Consider the following 21,647-nt stretch of genomic DNA (forward strand, 5'->3'; position numbering starts at 1 on the left):
GGCATAAGGACTGCTGATGTGGCTAGGGCAATAAATCGCCATGTCCGCACTGTGAGACGCCTAAGACAGCCCTGGTATAAGTGGTTATCCTTGTGTCACACCTCCAGGGCAGAGGGTTCGATTTCAGGCTTGTGTCTGTGTGCATGGATTTGCATGTTCTCCCCATGCTTGGTGGGTTTTCTCCGGTTTTATCCCACAGTCTGTAATAATTAGCATTCCAAAATTGCCCGTCGTGTGTAAATGTGTGTAAAAATGTCCTGCGATGAATTGGCACCCTGTCCAGGGTGTACTTTGCTTTGTGTCCTAAGTCTCCTGGAATAGGCTCCAGGCCCCCAGAGACCCTGTATACAGTATAAAGCTGTATAGACAACGAATGGATGAGCAAAGATATTGTCATAGGTACAATTTTACCGACCACCTTTTGCTGAGCAACACACATTTTTCTTATTATTCGCCTAAGCAGTTACGGGTTAAAAGCCTCAGTCAAACGCTCAACAGTCAGAGCTGGGTGTTGCTGGGATTTAAACCCATGACTTTCTGATTAGCAGTCCAACTGCAAAGATATCAGGGTTTACAGAGAAGATACACAAAACCAGTTAAGTTTAATGTCTTCTTTTATTTTCACTGGAAGAGCTTCTGTCCCATATCTCCTCAGCCACTCCTTCATATTGAGAGATTGAGAAATCAATAAAATAAAACAAACAAACCAAAAAAACAAAACCTGTACAAAGACAGAGCGCACCACTCACCATGAACAGAACACAATGTGTGCAAATTATTAAAAAAAAAACAAAAAAAAAAACATTAAAACATGGTTAAAGTAAAGATTACCATTAAAATGAAAATAAAAGTCCAAATGTTTCCTGGAAGGAAGGAAAAGAAAAAAAAAAAAAAAGACACTGGACAATTATGTGAAACATGAATTTTGGAATATATGAAAGAAAATTAAAAACAAAAAAACATGCAAGGCCATGCAAGGTGCTTGTTTGCTATTGCTATAATCATTTGCTATACTAGTTTCAATGATGGAGTTCTATTTGTGAGTCTGACAACTGTTTGTGGACTATGAAAACGTTTCCCTATAATCTTGGCAGACTTTGTGGGCAAAAAAAAAATCCTTAATGAACAGAGTGACTCTTGACACTCTAAATTTCTTACATTTATAAGGTTATAAGGATACACTGATCTGTCATTTAGTTACTGAAGTCAAATGTTAACTGAAGTAAAAAAAAAAATAATAATAATAATAATAATAAAAAAGGAAAAAAAAAAAAAAACATGGCCAGATTCGCAACATGCCCATCCCAAAATCAAAATGTATTTCAATGCTAGACTGAAGACTCTGAAGTAATACAAATAATGTGTTTAAAATGAAAAACATATACACCAATAGTTCCCAGGTATAAACAATCTATAATGTAGGCCAATATTAACAGAAAGAAAGGCACAACACGCGGAGGTCCTGAGGTAAAAAGGCCATCAAAACCATTTGGCATTAAGAACATAAATCCCAAGTGCTAAATGCTAATTTTCAAGTGCTGCCTTAATTTCGTATTCGACATGTAACAATCACCATCAAGCATCACAGCAACGCCTGCCCTAACCAAAATTAAAACCACATGAGCAGCCCAAACTAATCACGTTGCATGTAAGTTGAGGTGGTTTCACTTCACTGCTAAATACGGCCACAATGTAGCTGAGAGGTATAACAGATTACATGAAAGCTAACGTTGGTTAATACTTTCATGCAGCATAATCATTCTACTGCAGATGGTTTTGGAGATTCAGTGGATTTAATGGCCAAACATAAGAGATAATGAAGATTCTAAACAGTAGTAGTTCTGAAGTCACAAACCATGAGCATAAGGCAAATACATAAATGTCAAAAAAATATGTTATAAAGTACTCTGAAAGGTTCTGTCCATGAACCAAATCTTATGAGGCCATACAACGGCCTGCAGCTTACTGAAATGTAACTAAACACACGAAAATTACAGAGGCAGGAGCAAGAGCATAATTTTACATTAGCAAATGATTTAAACTGTGCTGTTACAATAGCTTAATGAGGAACTCCACTGTTATTTTAATGACAAAACCTGTCTTCTTCTGTTCAGAAGAAAAAAATAACAGTCCTCCCTCCCTCCCTCCAGATTCCTACACAAAGCAGTTTTTGTACTTGTTATTTACACTTCATATTATAATGCTTTATATATTCAAGTGTTTAAGTGAACCTTAAGACAAAAAGAGGCATTATAAACAAAAGACAATTTACAAAATATGTTCATAGGTTTGATGCCCCAACACAAGCACAGCCTTTGAGGTCCACATAAAAATTACATTTTAAGAATTTGTTCATTTCTCTATATATTTTTGAGCAGCAATGCAGCTACATCACTAGGAAGAGTTATTAAAAACAAAACAAAAAAAGAAATTAAACTTTTTTTCCTTTGTCGTGTTCAGGCTCTATCATTCTGCCATTCACTATAAATACATAAAAGAGTATAAGGGACATTTAAAAAAATAAAATAAAAAAAGAATAAAACAAAACAAAACAAAAAAAATTTACTTGAGGTTTCCTAAACAGTCGGATTTGGTGTGTAAAAACTATTAAAAATAAAGAAATAAAAGGTTGTCCCAAGGTTCAAGTTTGGCACTTTTACATCCTGGTAGAATGGTGTGCACATAATGAAGGGAAACCGGGGCAATGAAAAATGAACAGAATGTCAATATGGATTGAGTTTTGCAGATCTATTTGAAAACAGTTGTTTAATGGAGTGAAGTTTACGGACGCACGTTGGTGTGTCAGGCTTTTTTGGAACTGATTTAGGAGAAATCATTATAACTCTGGACTACTCAAGACACTGGCTCACTGGATGATAAATCACATTAAATGGAGGGCTCAGAGATGAAAATGATATAAATTGTCAGACTAAGGAGACCAGCAAAAGTAAGAACCATTCCCGTTGTGAGTCTTTGCTACCGAGGACAAGATGGAGAATTGGAAATAAATGAGGAAAAAGGAGACAGGAGGAAAGGGACATTAAGTTTAGACAATCGTGTTGGTGCCTCGCAGGCCAACGCCACGAGCAAACTGCTCCAGCAGACCAGAGATGGCTCCCGATGGACTTGGAAAGGAGGATTTCAGCCCCACCGTGGAGCTGTAAGCTGCCAGGAACAACTCTCTCACTGCCTCCAAACGGGCCTGCCTCTCGGATACAAATGTACACCTACGGAGGGAGGGGGAGAGAATGAAAGACTGAGAGATGGACCATCATTTAAAAGTGAATTAAAGGGACAGAACAACTACAGTGTTCTCTTTTCCATAAAGAAGAGTTTTATTACAGAGCTGTTAATGAGGTAATAAGTTAAATTGTGTTTGGTAATTAACAAACAACTGAAAGCATCTCAAACATCCTGGTCCTCTCTGCAATCTACTGTAAGGAGATGGAGCTGGATGTTATTTGCACACATTGCTTGCCCTGTTGGGGAGATACATTCAATTTGCTTGCCTGATTGAGCAGAAAGAGTAGCTCAGAGGGGAAAAAAAGAGGGAAGAAATAAGCAAGATATGAAGAGAGAAATTGCTTGTTCATATCTTCTTGTTTCTCTTTTAGCTATTCTTATTACCCCATCCAGAGGCCAATTATTTAGGTAATGTCCTTCTAACAGATCGTTGATATTTGTATTTTATACATTAGTTACACAACTGCCCTATAATCCATCTTCTAAATAAAAGGAACATAAAAAACCTTTTATACGTGAGTTTAAAGAACAGCTACCAAAGAATCAAACCACTCATAATCGCATACATGAAAGTTCGTACACGTAATTCATTTGCTGCAGCAGCCCTCTCACTCGCTCAACCCTGTGCCACTGGGCCAAAAATAAAAAGGGCGGGAAAGCAGAAGAATGGGAGGGAAAAAGAAATGATCAAAAGAAGGAGTGTGAGGTAGGACAGAGGAAGCATGTGAGACTCACATGCGGCCGCTGGGCCCCTCATCTTGGAAGCTGAAGGGAAGGGGTGACTCCAAAGGAAGAGGAGCTGCATCATGGATGCTCCCACAGCCTGAGACAATCTGCCAGCTACCATACTCTGTAGAAATAGAAGACCCCGAACGTGCATACTCCACCATGGACCTTAGAGAGAAAAAAGAAAGGCACAGAAACAAAAAGGAAAGCCTCACTTGCAATTACATCATTCTCACATGATTGCTAGGGAACATCAAAACGGGACAAAGGGTGAGAAATAGGGCTAAATTGCATCAGAGGCATCAGATGGAGTGAAGAGACGTAATTACAGAGATAAGGAAGTAGGAAAGGAGCAAAAAAAAAAAACTAGGCTGAATGCATGCAGGGGATAGAAATGTGGCCTGGCCTGTAGCACTAGCAGGGCAATGAGAAGAGTGAAAGGGCTCCAAGTATTAGCTAGCAGCTAAGCCAAAATCTGACAGAGAGAAACATGTGTCTGTTACTGTTTGAGTAATAATTGTTGTAGGCACAAAAAATATATATTTTTTCATTCACACCGTTTATTCCTGAACAAACCTTTAGTTAAATGGATCCAGAAAACACAATGTTCATTCAGTAATTTTCAGTAACTGCCTTATCCTGGTCAAGCAAATACATTGTGGATGGGACACCAGTCCATCACAGGGCATCCCACACATGCGCACACCCACATCCGCATATGAGCCCAGTTCACAGCATTGTTTTGGGAGAAAGAAGTAAGTCACAGAAACCAGAGAAAACCCACACAGACGTGGAAATAACGTAGAAACCTAAACTCATGACTACAACAAGGACCTGGACAACAAAGCTCTCTGTTGTGCCACTACAAAGACATTAAAACATTTCTGCTTTAAATGCACCAAAGTTCAGATCACTGAACTAGGATAATCACTATGCCTTCCTGCCCACTGACCAGTTTGTTTACCCACCCACAAATGTTTAGCTTAACTGTGAGCAGTCCATATAAAAAAATAAATATATACACAGTAAATAAATAAAAACAGTGAGGGCTATCTGTCAATCTTAGTGTCTTTTTGTGACCCAACCATGCACCAGCTCAAACCCCTGAGGCTGTGGAGGCCTCTGCTGGCTAAAAGAAGTCCACACAGTGAAACTTGTTTGAGAAGTTTCATCAGTTATGCCTGCCAAACCAAATCATATCTATCAGAAAGTTTACCAAATCTCAACAATTCTCCTCAAACTTGGCATGGACGATTATAGAAGAAAACAATAAACATCAAGCTGGGCAAACAGCATTTTACTTGAGGCAGCCAATGCGCAGTATTAAAAACAAACTCTAGTACTATTGCAAACATTTGTCAAATCACACCATCACATCACATTCACTTACCTTCTCCCCGGCACAGCCAGCGGGCTGCTGCCTGTTCGGATAAATCCCTGGTCTGATTGGTTGGAGGACGAGGAGCTTGAGGACCTGCCCTCGGTAAGTGGATGAGGTAGTCGCTCCTCAAATGGAACAGAACGGTTCCAAACCACGGTCTGAGGAGACGAGGTCATAGCTTTTGTTCTGTGGAAGACCAACACAAAGAAGTTTAATTAATTGCTTAAAAACAGGAAGGGTGACGGATAGAAGCCTTTGCCTTAAAAAAAAAAAAAATATATATATATATATATATATATATATATATATAAAATATATATATATATATTTAAAGGTAAAGTGCCTTTAAAAAAAGAAAACCGTACCCGCTAGTGATCAGCTCCAAAGGCTCAGCAGACAGACTGGGAGGAGCAGCAGCATCCTCTGTGATTAAAGAGAAATCACTACTCAAACTGGTCATACTACCCCTGTCTCTGGATTCTGAGAGAAAGACAAGAAGACAGAACTTTTAAAAAGGCTCATTCAGACGCATTCAGTGCGCTATTGCTGCCAAGGACTATATCCAAGTGTTTGTTCTCAATTACAATGAAAGCATTTTTGCAATTTAAAAAAAAAAAAAAAAAAAAAAAAACAGACTCTGCTAAAGAAAGTGGCTGACTTACGTAGCTGGCAAAAGTCATCCACTGTGAAATCAGTGTCTTTGAATTGAGAATTTTTCCTTCTGTAAGATTACAAGAAAAAGAGACACAGATAGAAAGGAAAAAAAAACACATATTTAATAGAGTGAATAGTAGAAGAAAAATTCAAGGACACTGTACTCGCAGGGCTTTGAGAAAGCAGTGACATTTGGGGGGTTGGTTTCTTATTCATTTAAGGTGTAGAGAAAAATATATTTGTGTGTGCAGAATGATACAAAAACAGATTTGCGTTTAATTTATGTAAGACCCATGTGACAGAACAACAGAAAAGCAGTATACAGCTTTGATAAATAAACAATGCATATTATCTGCTAAGGCATGTATAGTACAGTAAAAAAAATTATGAGCATATTTTAATAAAAGTATAGAGTGTGTTAAATTAGCCAAAACATTCAATATAGCTTTATCAAAAAAGTAAAAAACAGTAAAACTCACCTCGGCTTCCTAACAACTGAGAAATACTCAGACACAATGTGCTTCAAAAAATTGAAGCAAAAAAAGAAAATCTGCCAATCAATCAGAATAACAGGATAAGTTAGATCATAAACGATAATGTAGGAAAGTATAATGATAGTCTCTAATGATCTAATCCAATATTCAGACTTACTTCCTCTCCTTTAGAGAGACGATCAGGCAGCATGTGACTGCAGAGATATACAACAGGAATAATATTAAACACAATTAATGTAAAATTGACTTTTTTTGGAAACAAAAGTATTTACAGCATGGGATCATATAATCTTAATGTCTTGTAATAATATGGCAGAGACCAAGTTAATACGACAGCACAAAAAGAAAAAAAAAATGTATTTATACAGTCATTATACAGTGTACAAAAAGAATTTGAATAGTGTAAATCAAAGGTTATTCACAAGGAATTTGTTCTTCATATTAGCCTATCTTTCCATTTTTTTACTTTTAATTGCTAAATGTTGAGGGCCCTGGAGGTTTGGTTAAGATCAGTACACTGTAGTTACTGTACTATGTTCAGACATGCAAGGTTTAAATGTAAATTAATTGAATCTTAGCATGTATAACCAAGTAGAGCTGCCTAAAGTCAGTTTATGTTCCAGTAATTGCATGAAAATAGTAAAAAGACAATACAATAAAACTCTAATTTTGTCAGAATTCCAGCTGGGTTTGCCATTTGGTCTCATTAAAAAAAAAAAAAGTAAAGAAAAAAACAACTGGGGATTCTCCTGTAAAATAATTGTGGCCTTTAGGGAGATTACTTCATATTTTTTCTTGATCTCCTCTCTCAGTGTAAAAAATAAACACGTCAGTTATGCCTGCTTTTGTTTTATTATTCTGGAGATTTTTGGGTTTATTTGTCCACTTTAATAGTTTGATCTCAGAAAACACTTAAGGTAAGGTTTTAATGAACCCCCTCCCACACCCCCAGCAAAAATAAATAACATGTTATGGAAGCTATATTGCAGGCAAGTTCATGAGGCATGCACCAGATTTTTATAGAAATATTACATATGCTTCTACTACAGTATGTATTAATAAATAACTAAAAAATAAATACAAGTCTCACCCAAAGAGGAACCAGTCATAAGCAATAGTCAGATACAGTATCTCAGCTGGCTCCAGGCTTGCATGAACAGCACCATCCTATGTACAGTATACAAGATTAAACCCTTATCCCATGTAATAAGATTAAGATTTTTATTATGCTAAAAAATAATATGTCTATAAACAAAACAGCGAGACAGACGGTGAAAAATGGATTAAAGTTGAACTCCCACTACCCACAAAGCAAACATGGGGAACAGCATCATGACAGACAAAAGAAGTAGAGAGGGAGAGCCAGAACAGAAAATAGAAAAGATAAGAAATGAATACTTACAGCCCACAGTGAGAGTCTGAGGAGTGACACAAAGAGTGGAGTTCTGTCCCACCCTGATATACAGTGCACCAACAAACCACTTTCATCTGCAGCACACACATGCACAGTTAACATTACACTTATATCTAGTAAAATTAGTATTTATTTGAGACATAGCCTATTCATTTTAATTACACACACTGCTCAAATGTTATGCATGCAGTAACATGGATAGTTATCCTGTAAGAGTAGTTTAAGATATTGAGACGTTGTGCATACATACCATCGCTATTGATGATGTGCAGAAGCAGCTTCAGGTAATTCTGTGTCTGTTGCACCAGGTCCCATGACTGAGAAAAACACAAGAGGAACCTTAACACAACTCCAGTTCCAAAAATGTTGGGCCAATATGTAAAATGGGATCAAAAAACAAAAAAGTATAGTAAAAAAAATATATTATATTAAGTACTCTATAATGACACATTATTTAATGATTTACCATGTGATTTGATTTGTTTGTAAAAAAAAAAAATGCCTTCATTTCAAATCCGCTGGCTGTAATACCACCAAAGAGTTAGGACAGGGCCAAGTTAGTACTAATAACAAGGTGACAAGCTAAAATTACAAAGTGATGAGAAAAGTGTTACTAAATAGGTAAACATACTGTATATTTTAATGATGTTATAGTATATAAGGAGCTTCCAAGAGAAGCCTAGTGCTTCTAGACCAAGGATGGGTCTCGAGAATTAATGATTTGCCAACAAGTACACCAGCAAATTATCTAGTGCTTTTAGGATAAGGTTCCCAAGAGGAAAACTAGACAGATTTTGGGCCTTGCAGACTCGATGGTACACAATATCATCAAGGTAACTAGTCAAATCTTGATGCATAAAGGGCAGGGCTGAAAACCACTTCTGAATGCGCTCTCAGACATCATTGTCTTAAAACCGGCCTGCGTCTCTAGTGGATATCATGATGTGGGCTCGGGAACACTTTAGTAAACCTTTGTCCATTAACACCATTTGCCAAAGTATTACAGATTGCAATTTATGGAGCCACTTAAAGTCATACATCAATACGCTCCAGGAGACGTTGAAGACGTCTCTGGGTTTGGTCTCATTTGAGATGGGAAGGGGCGCAGAGTCTTGTTTGCTAAACACAGAGTACGGGTGTCTGCAGTCCTGATGTGTCTCCAACTGAAAATGGGTGAAACAATCACGAAGCGCAAAATATGGTAATAAAAACCATACAATTCCTCAGCTGAAGATGTGCATAATGGAGGAATGCAGGGGGGGACCCCACTAGCTAAACTTGATCAAAGGGTGTCTTCAGTGCCAAATTATTAACAGAAATTATGTTACACAGTGTTAAACCGTCAACTGTCCCAACTTAGAGAATGTTGCAGTCATCAGATCTGAAACGAACAAATATTTTCGAAACACAATTAAATTTACACAGTCAAACAACAAATCCGCTAATGTAGTGTTTTCAGTATAGTCAGATTTGACAGTTGACTTAACTTTTTGTATTAATTGCCATTTTCCATACTGTCCTTTCATACCTTTTTGGACTTATCTATATATATATTTTTTAAATGTTATAACATCTCTATCTGTTATCACCCAAATGAGGATGGGTTCCCTGTTGAGTCTGGTTCCTCTCAAGGTTTCTTCCTATTGTCATCTCAGGGAGTTTTTCCTTGCCACTGTCGCCGTCACCCTTGGCTTGCTCATTAGAGACATTTTATTCATTCATCTCTTTATCATCTAGACCATTTTTTTCACACATACACAATTTATTATTTATTTTTTTTATTATTTTATTTATTTATTTTTTTGAATGAAAGAATTTCTTTCATTTTTGTAAAGCTGCCTTGTGAGAATGAACATTGTTAAAAGCGCTATATAAATAAAGTTGAATTGAATTGAATTAAATATACAAATTCCTCTGGCAGTTGCAAGTAGCAAGCAATACACATTCAGTGAATATTCGGTCCTGCTCCTCACACTGCAAACTACACCTTAAATTCATTAAAAACCTAAAAAAACTTACTTTAACTAACTCTAACTCAGCATTTTAAAATGCATAAAGTGCATGAAATTTCCAAACACAACCTGTTAGAAATTAGTTAACAAAGCATTTATTTTTGTTTTAATTTGCTGGTATTAAGGAGTAGAGATGACTTGGTGATTAAGGCTCAAGTCTGATATAATGGTCATAATTTCCTTTCAGCCTTTCCACCAACAAGCTGACTTAGTTGGACCCTTAACCCTTGATCCTTCATATCCACTAGTAATATGTATAATAGAGATTTTTGTTGTTTAAACAGAAAACATGCATTTGTTGATTGATTGTTAAAGTACCAGACCCAGGGCTGCAAGTGTTCAACTGACCTCTTGCTTGGCTATGTTGTTCAACTTTAAAATGTTAGATTGCTAAACAATAAATAGTTTTTAAAAAAGACGTTTAACTTTAAAAGATTAAACTTTACCAGACACACAGGCATTTGCTGCTACTGCAGTGACACAGGTTAAAACATTAAGCTGATACGTTATAAAAAATAAAAAATAAAAAAATTCTCCATATGTCACATTATTAAACCTGTCAAATAAACTATAAATTCTTTCTAGTGCTACTATAGTTATGTATGTATATACTAAATATACATAACTTAGATATGGATATTTCAATATTACAATTAGAATATTCAAAAGTTATAATCGATTTCTTATTCTAGTGTCTTTCAATTTGAACACCATAAATAAGCAAACAAAGTTTCTATGCAAATACATTGAATAAGTAGTAGCAGCTCAAACATCGCTAATCAGTGCTTGCAGTTTCATAATCTTTCAGCAGATGGTGGTAAAAAATAGTTTATGATGTTGGAAAAAGTGTGTGTGTGTGTTTGGGGGAGATTGGATTGTCTGGGTGCTACATGAGACCAGCTATGAAAGCAGTATGATTGTAAACCCTAATGAGTTGTGCAGGAGAACTTTTGTATTATTTCCATCGTTTCTGTCATAGTGCAGCAAGAGTGCATTTACCTGATATTCACTCCAGTCAATGTTCAGGTTCTTTGTAAAGCATGCAGGGATTGTCAGGGGAGCATCCACAAAGTCCTGGAGACAAAACAAACAAAACCAAAAAACTCCTTGCAATGAACATCATATTGCTAATCTAAAACATTAATCTAACCACCGATCAGCCATAACACGATATAACAGCACCCATGTCCGCGGGGATAAAGGGCTAGCCTGTCCGGTCCGATCCAATCCCACAAAAAGGCTAATGCAGCACAACCCATTAAAAGTGTCAATGCTGGCCAGGATAGCAAAGCATCAGAACACACAATGCACACATCCTTCCGCACATGAGAACCTCCAAACTCCCCAAATCCAAATCTGACTGAGCACCCATGAAATGGGCCAAACAAACAAATCCATTCCACAGACCCACAGCACCCAAAGGAACTGCTGCTCAAATCCTGGTGCCAAACACCACTGCACACCACCAGAGGTCTTGTGCAGCCATGGTCCTAAGGGGCCAGAGCTGCTCATGTGGCACAAGAGGAAACCTACATATTATTAGAAATACATTTGCAAGAAAAAGTATGTGAACCCCTTGGGATTGCGTGGAGTTTTGCATGAATTTGTCATATAATGTGCTCTGATCTTCACACACAGTCTGCTTAAAATAATACTACACAAACATTATACGTTTTCATGTTATTATTGAACAAAACATGTAAACATTCCCAGTGCAGGGTGGAAAAAGTATGTGAACCTTTGGACTTAATAACTGGTTGACCCCTTCTGTGGCAGCAATAACCTCAACCAAACGTTTCCTGTAGTTGCAGATCAGACCTGCACAACGATCTGGAGTAATTTTGGGCCACTCCTCTTCACAAAACTGTTTCAGTGTAACAATATTCGTGGGATGTTCTGTTGAAACCACTCTTTTGTTGAATTACTTGTATGCTTTGGGTCATTTTCCTGTTGCATCACCCACCCTTTGCGGAGCTTCAGTTGGCGGACAGATGGTCTTACATTTTCCTGCAAAATATTTTGATAAACTCTGGAATTCATTTTTCCATCACTGACAACAATCCGTCCGGGCCCTGAGGCAGCAAAGCAGCCCCAAACCATGATGCTCCCTCTGCCATGTTTTACAGTGGGGAAGAGGTTTTGACGTTGATGTGCTGTCTTTTTTTTTCTCCACACATTGTGTTGTGTTTTTTCCCCAAACAACGAAATTTTGGTTTTATCTGTCCACAGAATATTTTGCCAGTAGTGCTGTGGAACATCCAGGTGCTTTTCTGCAAACTTCAAACGTGAAGCAACGACTTCCTCCGTGGTGTCCTCCCATGTACTCCATTCTTGTTTAATGTTTTCCTTATTGAAGATGTGTCAACAAAAATGTTAGCATGTGCTGAGATTTCTGCAATTCTTCAGCTGACACTCTAGGATTCTTCTTTACCTCATTAAACATTCTGCGCTGTGCTCTTCCAGTCATCTTTCCAGGACGACCACGCCTAGGGAGAGTAGCAACAGTGCTGAACTTTCTCCATTTGTAGACAGTCTGTCTTACCATGGACAAATGAACATCAAGGCTTTTGGAGATACTTTTGTAACCCTTTCCAGCTTCATCCAAGTCAACAATTCTTGATCGTAGGCGAGGCATGGTTCACATCAGGCAATGCTTCTTGAAATCAGTAAACCCAAAATTAGGGTGTGTTTTTAAATGGCAGGACAGTTTTCAGCAACACATCCAATATCATCACACTGATTGGACTCATAATTTTTCACACCTTGCACTTTAAATGTTTACATATTATGTTCAATAAAAACATGACAACATATAATGTGTGTATTATTTTAAGCAGACTGTGTTTTTATATTGTTGTGACTTAGATGAAGCTCAGAGCACATTTTATGACCAATTCATGCAAAACTCGTTATCCCAAAGGGTTCACATGCTTTTTCTTGCAACTGTATTTCCGCTATAATGTTATGGCTGATCGGTGTAAAGCATTCTCAGAAGGAGAACCTGAACTTCCTCCTGCTCTATAAATGTGAAAATAGTGTTCTTTACTCAATAGTGTGGGAGTCAATTGCCTCAAGTGTACAAAATACTCACTGATATAAATAAAATAAACTGAAAGAACTTGAATGCCTAGAGGACACACTGCACCTGATTCCAGTTAAAGACCAGTCCCTCTGCCGTGTAGTCTCTGTCTTTGTAGTCCTTAAAGAACTCACACCCTGAAACCGATTCAGAATACAGAAAATTACTCTTCACAAAGAACTGAACTGAGTTCAGCTATCCACAAAGTATGGCAAGGTTTCTACTTAATTTCTAAACAATTTCATGTAGAGAGAGAGACAGCATGTACCTGGGTAAGGCACAGAGAGCAAGGTGAAGTCTGCATACCGCTGGGCCTTGTCTACCTTCTCAGAGGATGTGACACTGAATAGAAAAATACACAAGAAAGGAGGGGGGGGGGGGAAGGGGGGCAAAAATAACCCAGGAAAAATTTATTAGATTACCATGTTGTCAGGGAAAAAACACACGACAGTAATTGTGTTATGTGAATGAAACCGCAACACACAACTTCCATTTGTATGTTTAATCAAAAGCAGAAGTGACATTGAGTCATCATGATTCAGTTTAAGTGTGCGTATGATAATGTGGGGTCATGAGATTCAGTTAGATCTGTACTCACTTGAGGCCAAACTTGACCTTCTTATTCTCTACCATTAGGTCACAGATGTAGCGTACAGACAGATACTTCAGCAGCTTAATGTCTGAACCCCTCACTTTATCAAACAGCTGTGAATCTCCATTCCTGCACATGGACCCAGAACACAGGAAGGCATAAATAAAGAGCGAAACAAGATGCACAAATGAGACAAATGGTTAAATGGAGATCAAACATTTGGTGAACAGGAACAAAATTAGAGGCGAAAGCAAAGAACAAAAAGTCCAAAGTGTGTGCATCTGATCACATCTATACACATCTTTGGTGTATAAGGGGACATCCAAATTTACCTGGTAGCTTTCACTTTAAAGGGGTAGTTTGAATTTTTTTAAGTCTGTCTTAAATGAAAATTAAAGTACATACATGTACATTACAGTAAGTCTTGGTTGATATACATTTTCCTGCTCTGCATACTAACTTTGAGGTTTGTCACCCAGATTGCAAGTACAATCCGAGTAAACTGGGTCAGATTCCACAAACCTTGTTCTAAGCAAAAATGTATTCCAAAGTTCAGCTGAGACTGATATATAGCTTCTGCAGTTCCACAGAGATAAAGAGTATCTCTGAAAAGTATATTGAAAAGTCATAGTGTATTTAGCACAAATGTAACTTCCTTTTCCCTGGAAGTAGTCTGCAAGTTCCAGTTAGCCATACAACTACTTCTGGGGAAACATGGCTAAGGGCTTCTTAGTGTTATCACTAGCATTTGTGAACCTATTTATTTTACAGTCCTTTCTATCTTTTGGTCTACAGGTACTTAAAAAAAAATAAAAATCATCTATATTACAATTGTAATACCCTAAAAATCTAACTTGCAATGTTGAAATGCCATGAATGTTGCCCTGTCAAACACTTCTGTGAATTTAAAAGCAGAACATACTGTAGTGTTTTATTGTGGGTGTAACGCTGCCCGCTTGAAAAGAAAATAGGCTCTTCCAATTAATTTACATATCTCAAAGTAAGTGCATGTGAAAACCCGAGAGATGGCAGGAAGTGTAAAACAGCAGGTGAACAAATTAGAGAGGAAAGTTTTTATTATAAATAAATTCATAAACAAATAATCACATTACATTTGTGATTTCAGTAGGGTAGGGAGGTCTGATGGTGAAAAAAGAACGAAGCATGAATGGGTCAGCGGTAAGTCAGTGGTTAAGGCGTTGGACTGCTGATTGGAAAGTCCCCGAAAGTTGCCGCTGTTGGGCCATGGAGCAAAACCCTTAACACTCAATTGCTCAGATGTATAATGAGACAGAAAATGTAAGTCATTCTGGATAAGGGTGTCTGCCAAATTCTTTAAAAAATAAATGTTTTCATAGCAAGGTGCTATTTAACTCCCAAGTCACGTACGGCTTTAAAAATGACTTCTTTTGTTTGTAACCGTTACTAAAAATCTGAACTTGGAAAACTGAAATAAACTTAAGTATACCAGTGGTAGGTCAACTTACAAGCAGGCAGGTGTGAATAAAATAAGGAACTGAATATTCACTCGCTTTTTTTTTTTTACTCATTTTGTAACTTCAAGATTCAAATATTGTCTGCATAATGAACAAATGTGTGGTTTGCGCTCCTACCGGACAGCAGAATCATCTTCTGGAACATCTTCTGATTCTGCCCATGTGTCATCAGAGCCCCCTGTGGGGGGGGAAAAAGCGTGGAACAAACTCAACATGTGACTCTGTAATTAGCCCACAGTTTTCACTTCCTTTACACAGTGCTGCTGTTCACAAAGCAGGGCATCATGTGATGTGTCCAAGCAACGTGAACATAATGGATATATTTGGACAATTTTAAATGATTCTCTCAATGACTGATTCATTTCCATACTGCTTTCAACTGCCACCTACGCTTCACATTAAGCTGATTTAACCAGACCACTATCAAAGACTTGGATAAAAACTTTAATTTTGGATTTTAGTCATGTAATTATTTTAAGATAAGGAAAGGAACTGTCAGCGCCTTGGCAGCTTCCTTGTACAAGATGAAATGCACAGAGCAGGGAGATGGAAGATGTGAGAAATAAAGAAGATTATACTCATGGAGAGTCATGTCCGAATCATGGAGAAGTCTGGTATAGTGATACTGTACCTGAAAAGATGTAGTTGTAGCCAGTGCGTCCATATAACTCCCCCCAGCCTGCCAGCGTTGATGATCGGCACACATGCTACAAGAGAACCCAAATATACACAAGTACTCAACAACTACATTAAGTACAAAAGACTGCTCAGCCAGCACCAATTACACACGTCTATTTTTAATCGCCTTTTTTCCTTTTAAAAAGCCTTTCCTTTACAAACAAGTAGCTGTACCTTGCCATTGTAGAGAATGACTGGACAAACGAATCTTCCTCTACAACGGGCCATCTTACTGCGGTTCACAAGATCCTGCAACTTGTTGATCTGCACCGTACTCTCAAAACTAAGAGAAAGAAGAGAAATTAAATTAAGATTTTATGTATGACTGAATACTTTTAAAAAACAAACACGTATGATTAAAAAAGGAAATTTAGAAATATGTGCACTGCAATTATGTTGACCTTAGTAATTAGAAATTATAAGGCAAAACAAAGTAATGTTATTTACTTTAATCCACAGTTTTTGCATGATAGTTTTGATGTTAAATGCTTCCCCTATTGGGAATGTCAAGATTAAACATAAGTAAAAAGTAAGTAGTTCAATTCAATACAATAGTTAAAAAATAACAATCGTTTCCATTTAATACAGTCCGATTTGTACTGTATACCTGTACATATAGTACTTTTGTTATTAACATAACATTTTTCTAAAATTTCTTTGTGATGGTCCTGGTTTATCTGGATAAGATAAAACTAAATCTAAATTATATTACAAATAAAGCTCTTAGAGGTACTGAATTTAATATGCATTTTTTGTTTGTTTGTTTATTTTCTGTAAACCAATAAAATTTATTCTGTTATAATTATATTAGGATAGCCAGCTCAATTCATTACAGACTATAGCTGCATGTTTCTTTATATTTAACTTAGCTTGGATAAATAATGTTAAGACACATCACATGTAAAAAATATAGAACACATCACACCACACAGTCAGAATCTGAGATTTTTCCCATTAATCCCTAGATGGTCTATAGGAATAGTCATTCTACAAAAAAAGTCTACATTTATTAGAAACACACATGTAAACACAAACTTCTACAGAAAACAAATTGTGGAACAAATGTATAAAGAAAAGACGTGAAGAGACTAACATAGTGTAACATATGACCCAAGTAACAAGTAAACATTTAATGTATTAGTTTGGCGTTACTGTACACTATTGTTGCAAAATAATAGAGTCTGATGATCAACAGCAAGCCTTTAATGATATCTTAAACCAGATGTTACCAAAGAAAAATATTGCAGGTAAAGGTTCCAGCTCAAGTTATGAAAATGCAATTTGTCCAGAGGCCCTGGCAATACACATCAGTCATTGTAACACTGCACTAATAGCCATATAGTTTTTCCAAGCAGCAGTATCTATTCCTTCTGACATGACAGCAATATTATGCTCCAACAAGACATTACAAAGTTAGACCCTAGAAATCTCTTCTGTTATTAGTATTGACTGTTGTTATTATTAGCTAGTCGTGTACTGCTCTTTGTATTCTTACTATTACTGTCATAGTCACAAATTGTAGCATTACTTTTTGCTATTATTAGTTGCGGTCATTTTTAAAAGTATAAGTCATACTAATATTTTCTTTCATTATTATCTATTTATTACAGTCAATGTTGGGCAATGTCTGACTAAATATACGCCCGTGGTCCTGTAAGGTTTTAATAGCATTCATCCTGCTTCAGATCAGGGCGTAGCGACCATAGCAAACGCAACAGCTTCAGGCACACAACATGAGTATCTCAGGTCTCTCTTGTATACAGTGCAATAGCACTGCCACATGTGTAAAGGTATAATACATACAAAACTTACATACTGTACAAATCATTTATCTCTTGATGATAGTCAAACAGCGTTACTGGCCTTTGTACATAGTGTACTGTAGTTTGTTGTAATTTCAATGTGCAAATTTATCACATTTTTCATAATAGACAGTGGAACATGTTAATCAATTAACTGTTATTAATTAGTGGTTAATACTTATATTTAAATAATAAGACTGTGAAATTTACTGCTTTTGTCCCGGTTCATTTAAAAAAAAAAAAGGGGGCTAAAAATATTGGATCCCCCCTTAATTGCACGTGCACACACATGTGAGCTAAAGAAAAATATAATGCAAAACAAGCATCGTCAGTTAGAACGTTGTTAATAAGTTACATGTTTAATGATAATTATTAAATTAAGGATCATCATCGATAATTAACATTGTACAGATTAAGTAATCTTTTGAACCCCCATTGTCTTCTTCTGAGTTTCACCATGAACCATTAACATAGCAAAGGTTGTACAAAGCACTTGTATTTCCTGACAATCCCACCACTATTTACTATTACTACACCCAGAGCACATTTAACATACGTACACCAACCAGCATTCCTTGCATAAGCATCTATTACCAAAACAGCACAGCTTTCAAAACAGAAGTATATGGTCATTGTCGCCCAACTAATATTTACCACTAAATATATAATCTACAGACTCGTTACAGGTTTTGCATATTGCATACAGAATGTATCGTGTACATTACACAACGTATGACTGTACGATTTAAATATTATTTGATTTGGCAAAACTGTAATATATAAGCCTACACTCATGACAAAAAAAATGCTCCTTGAATTGAATGGAGGTCAAATGAATTGAAATAGCAGCAGCAACACACACTACTAAGAGTGTGAAAGAAGAAAGAACTTTAGTTAATTAACCTATTAGTCCGGTTGCCAGCTGTTAACATCAGCTGGGATCAGTCAGATAAGCTCCTACTATGTCCATTTTCACCCTATATTCAAGCATACAACCATGAAAACCATTCCCAAAAAAAGACCTCCAAAAGGTGCTCATAAAACAGTCACGTGTTAAATGAAATATTTGCGTATATAAAAATAATAATAATAAATTATTTATTTAATTTTTTTAACGTGTGTTATATCCACTATATTCTGAAATATTTGCAAAAATTAACTAAACATAAACTAAGTAACTAAAACAAGCATCATTTTAGAATAGATACATTAACTATGAGAGCCTGAAGCTTCTTTACCTTTCTTTATTGGGCTCAGTGCATTCATACTCCAAATAGACAATATGGCGAGGGTAGTGGCCACACACCTCGCCATTGCTGTTCTGGATCACACAGTACTTGTAGTCACGGCCGAATAGCTCCAGGCATCGCTTCTCTATTCTCTCCACCTGTCAACAGCACTAGCATTAAACAGAGTACACACCCCAGGCATCAAATCTCTTTTTTCTCTTACAGGGATGTGGATTTGCACACAGAGTTGCAGCAATGAAATTCAATTTAAAAAGAATTATCTGATGCAAGGCAGTGTCATATGTTTGTTTTATAACATTTACAACGCAACTTTCACTTGAAAACTGGTTGTGGTTGGCCTACAAAGGTTGATCTTGAAATCACAATTTTTGTCAATCTTTCTTTTTTAATGGGAATAATTATTCAGCATCATAAACAACATTTATATTTAGTGTAGATAGCATGAATTTGTAACACACATAAAACTGTATATGTTTTAGAGGCAGTTGGATATTTATTGTCCAGCAAACTAGCTGTGTATTTTAGATTTTACAGTATGTAATAGTTATTTGTGTTAGGTCTGTCTGCTTTTTACAATATGAAGGTTAAAATTTTAACAGTTATGATCCTAGTAAAAATAAAAGGAAGTGAAAGAGAAAAACATAAGTCTTAAATAAATGCACCACAACTGCCAGAACAAAAAAATAATCATGGGAAGCCCAGTGTCACTTTCAGTGAAGGATATCGTAATATTCATGAGGTGGGTAAAATTCGTGTCAGTGATAATGAAAGTAGCCACATGACTCTCACAGTGTCTTCACTAAGAGAAATGTTTACTTGTTACTAACCATGTGTCATGTGATTAAGAGCACTCATGGGCAACCATTTGTGACTGAGGGTATCAAATGTGTAAATGGAATACAGAGTGTCAACTGTATATATCCAGGTTTGGTATTAAATGTTTAAATGGAATATCAAGTGTTAACCGTGATGGAATATTAAGTGTTAAGCCTTAACATTATGACCACACACTTAATGCTGTGCATGTCCCATTTTGCCACCAAAACAGCCATGACCTGTCGAGGCATGGACAACACTAGACCTTTGAATGCCTGCTGTAGTATCTGGCTAACCTAACCATCCTAGTAGCAGATCCTTTAAGTCCTGTTGCAAGGTGAATCAGACTTGTTTTGTCAGCACATCCCACAGCTGTTCAACCGGATGGAGATCTGGAGAATTTGGGGCCAAATTCTTATGCAACAAACTGTGATGCACCATTTGTTCTCTTAACACCAGCATTAATCATTTCAGCAATTTGAACTACAGTAGCTCTTCTGTTCGCTCTCCATGACCCTGCTGCTGGTTCACTGCTTTTCCTCCCATGGACCACATTTTGGTAGGTCCTGGGCACTGCAGGTCCCATATGAGATGCGGTTTTGGAGTTACAGTCGTCTAGCCCATTTTTCTCTGCTTCAGAGACAATATGTTCACTTGATGCCTAATACATAACATATAGTTTCAGGTCCCAGTGAAAGGAGATAATTAACACAAGATTATTCATTTCACCTGTCAGTGGTCATAATGTAATGTCTGATCAGTGTTTACAGTTATGTTTGGTATTAAGTGTGTGTATTGGTCTGTCTAATCTTTAGACCGTACAGATGATTATGCACGGCATATTGCGTAATAGTTGTCCTACCCGTGGGGTAACCTCCTTCGCTCTGTACTGAGTCTTGGAGAACAGGTCTATCAGATCGGCTATGTCCTCGCTCTTCCGCGCTGTGGCCCCGGACGCAGTCAAGCTGCCTGTGGCCATCATCACTCCGCCGCGGCCCGCCGCCTCGTGCTCGATCCGAACTCGGCCTCCTTCAAACAGCGCCGCTCCGTGAGACCGGGAGCCGCCTCCAGGCCATCCCTTCCCGGCCAGCTTCTTCCTCACCGCCCGCTTCAGGGGGCCGGAGTCGGGGAGGCGTCGAGAGTTCAGGGTCCCGGCGAGCTGAACCCTTCTCTACGCTACTGGTCTGTTAACTAGCAGAGCGAGCTAGTTAACCTCTCTCTCTCTTTCTCTCTCTCCGTGACTGAGACCAGCAGCGACAACACGGAGCGTTTCTCTGCAACACGCAAAAAGTACCGCTAACAAACTGTCAAATTCGTCCGGTCACAAAAGAAAACAACGACACTGCTTGAGCACGACGGTTCTCGTCCACTGACCACTTTCATATTCTCTGTGTGCGATCCACCCCTCTCACCCCGACCGAGTACCGGACACTTCGCTCAGGAAACCCAGAGGACTCCCGGCCTAGCCACGCGCTTCACCGTCACGTCTTCATTTTTCAATTAAAAAAAACTCCAAATGTTGCAAATGTATTAAAGGGAGTTTACCATGACACGGTTGTCACTTGTGCAAAGAAAACACAACAACAAAATAACCTGAGGGTCCTACAGTCAAATCAGGTCGCTCTGAGTGTTGCAATCCGAGTCGCAGACATGGAACGGCAGCGAGTAGTAAACAGGAAGCTGTCGCGTCCGCGTCATAGACACTTCCGCATTGTGACGTCATGATGTCAATCAGACGTCGGGGGCTTGTTCAAATGGCACATTCCTGGCCCTGCACAGAATTGAAGTGCTTAACAGCCGTGCAGAAGGATAAAGACGGGAAACTGTACATTAATAAAGTAAATTACTTACTTAAAGTAAGTAAGTAAAACTGTACATTAAAAATAATGTAAAATAATAAAGTGAACCCTTCACAAGGAAATACTAAATAAACAAACCTGAAATAAATAATGAGGATATGTAGTCACTTTTACTCACTCACTCGTCTATACCACTTTATCCTGTAGACAG

At 37.5% G+C, this 21,647-nt stretch overlaps 1 protein-coding gene across 2 annotated transcripts; it reads right to left on the bottom strand.

Moving 5' to 3' along the window:
* Positions 1 to 602: 602 nt before the first annotated feature.
* On the bottom strand, positions 603 to 21,314 carry mtmr14 (myotubularin related protein 14). Of its 2 annotated transcripts, XM_053498574.1 has the most exons (19): positions 20,500 to 21,314; positions 18,810 to 18,958; positions 15,944 to 16,052; positions 15,723 to 15,798; positions 15,209 to 15,269; positions 13,602 to 13,724; positions 13,272 to 13,345; positions 13,070 to 13,140; positions 10,924 to 10,998; positions 8,163 to 8,229; positions 7,901 to 7,986; positions 7,589 to 7,665; positions 6,656 to 6,692; positions 6,484 to 6,554; positions 6,013 to 6,071; positions 5,716 to 5,830; positions 5,360 to 5,536; positions 3,979 to 4,137; positions 603 to 3,227 (listed from the first exon to the last, which is right to left on the bottom strand). In XM_053498574.1, exons 1-19 carry the CDS (start codon positions 20,617 to 20,619, stop codon positions 3,047 to 3,049), a joined length of 1,887 nt encoding a protein of 628 aa, XP_053354549.1. In that variant the 5' UTR covers positions 20,620 to 21,314; the 3' UTR covers positions 603 to 3,046. The 2 variants fall into 2 exon arrangements, with proteins under 2 accessions (XP_053354549.1, XP_053354550.1); XM_053498575.1 differs by lacking the exon at positions 3,979 to 4,137.
* Positions 21,315 to 21,647: the final 333 nt, after the last annotated feature.

This window comes from Clarias gariepinus, chromosome 6, assembly GCF_024256425.1.
Source record: "Clarias gariepinus isolate MV-2021 ecotype Netherlands chromosome 6, CGAR_prim_01v2, whole genome shotgun sequence".
Taxonomy (NCBI): Eukaryota; Metazoa; Chordata; class Actinopteri; order Siluriformes; family Clariidae; genus Clarias; species Clarias gariepinus.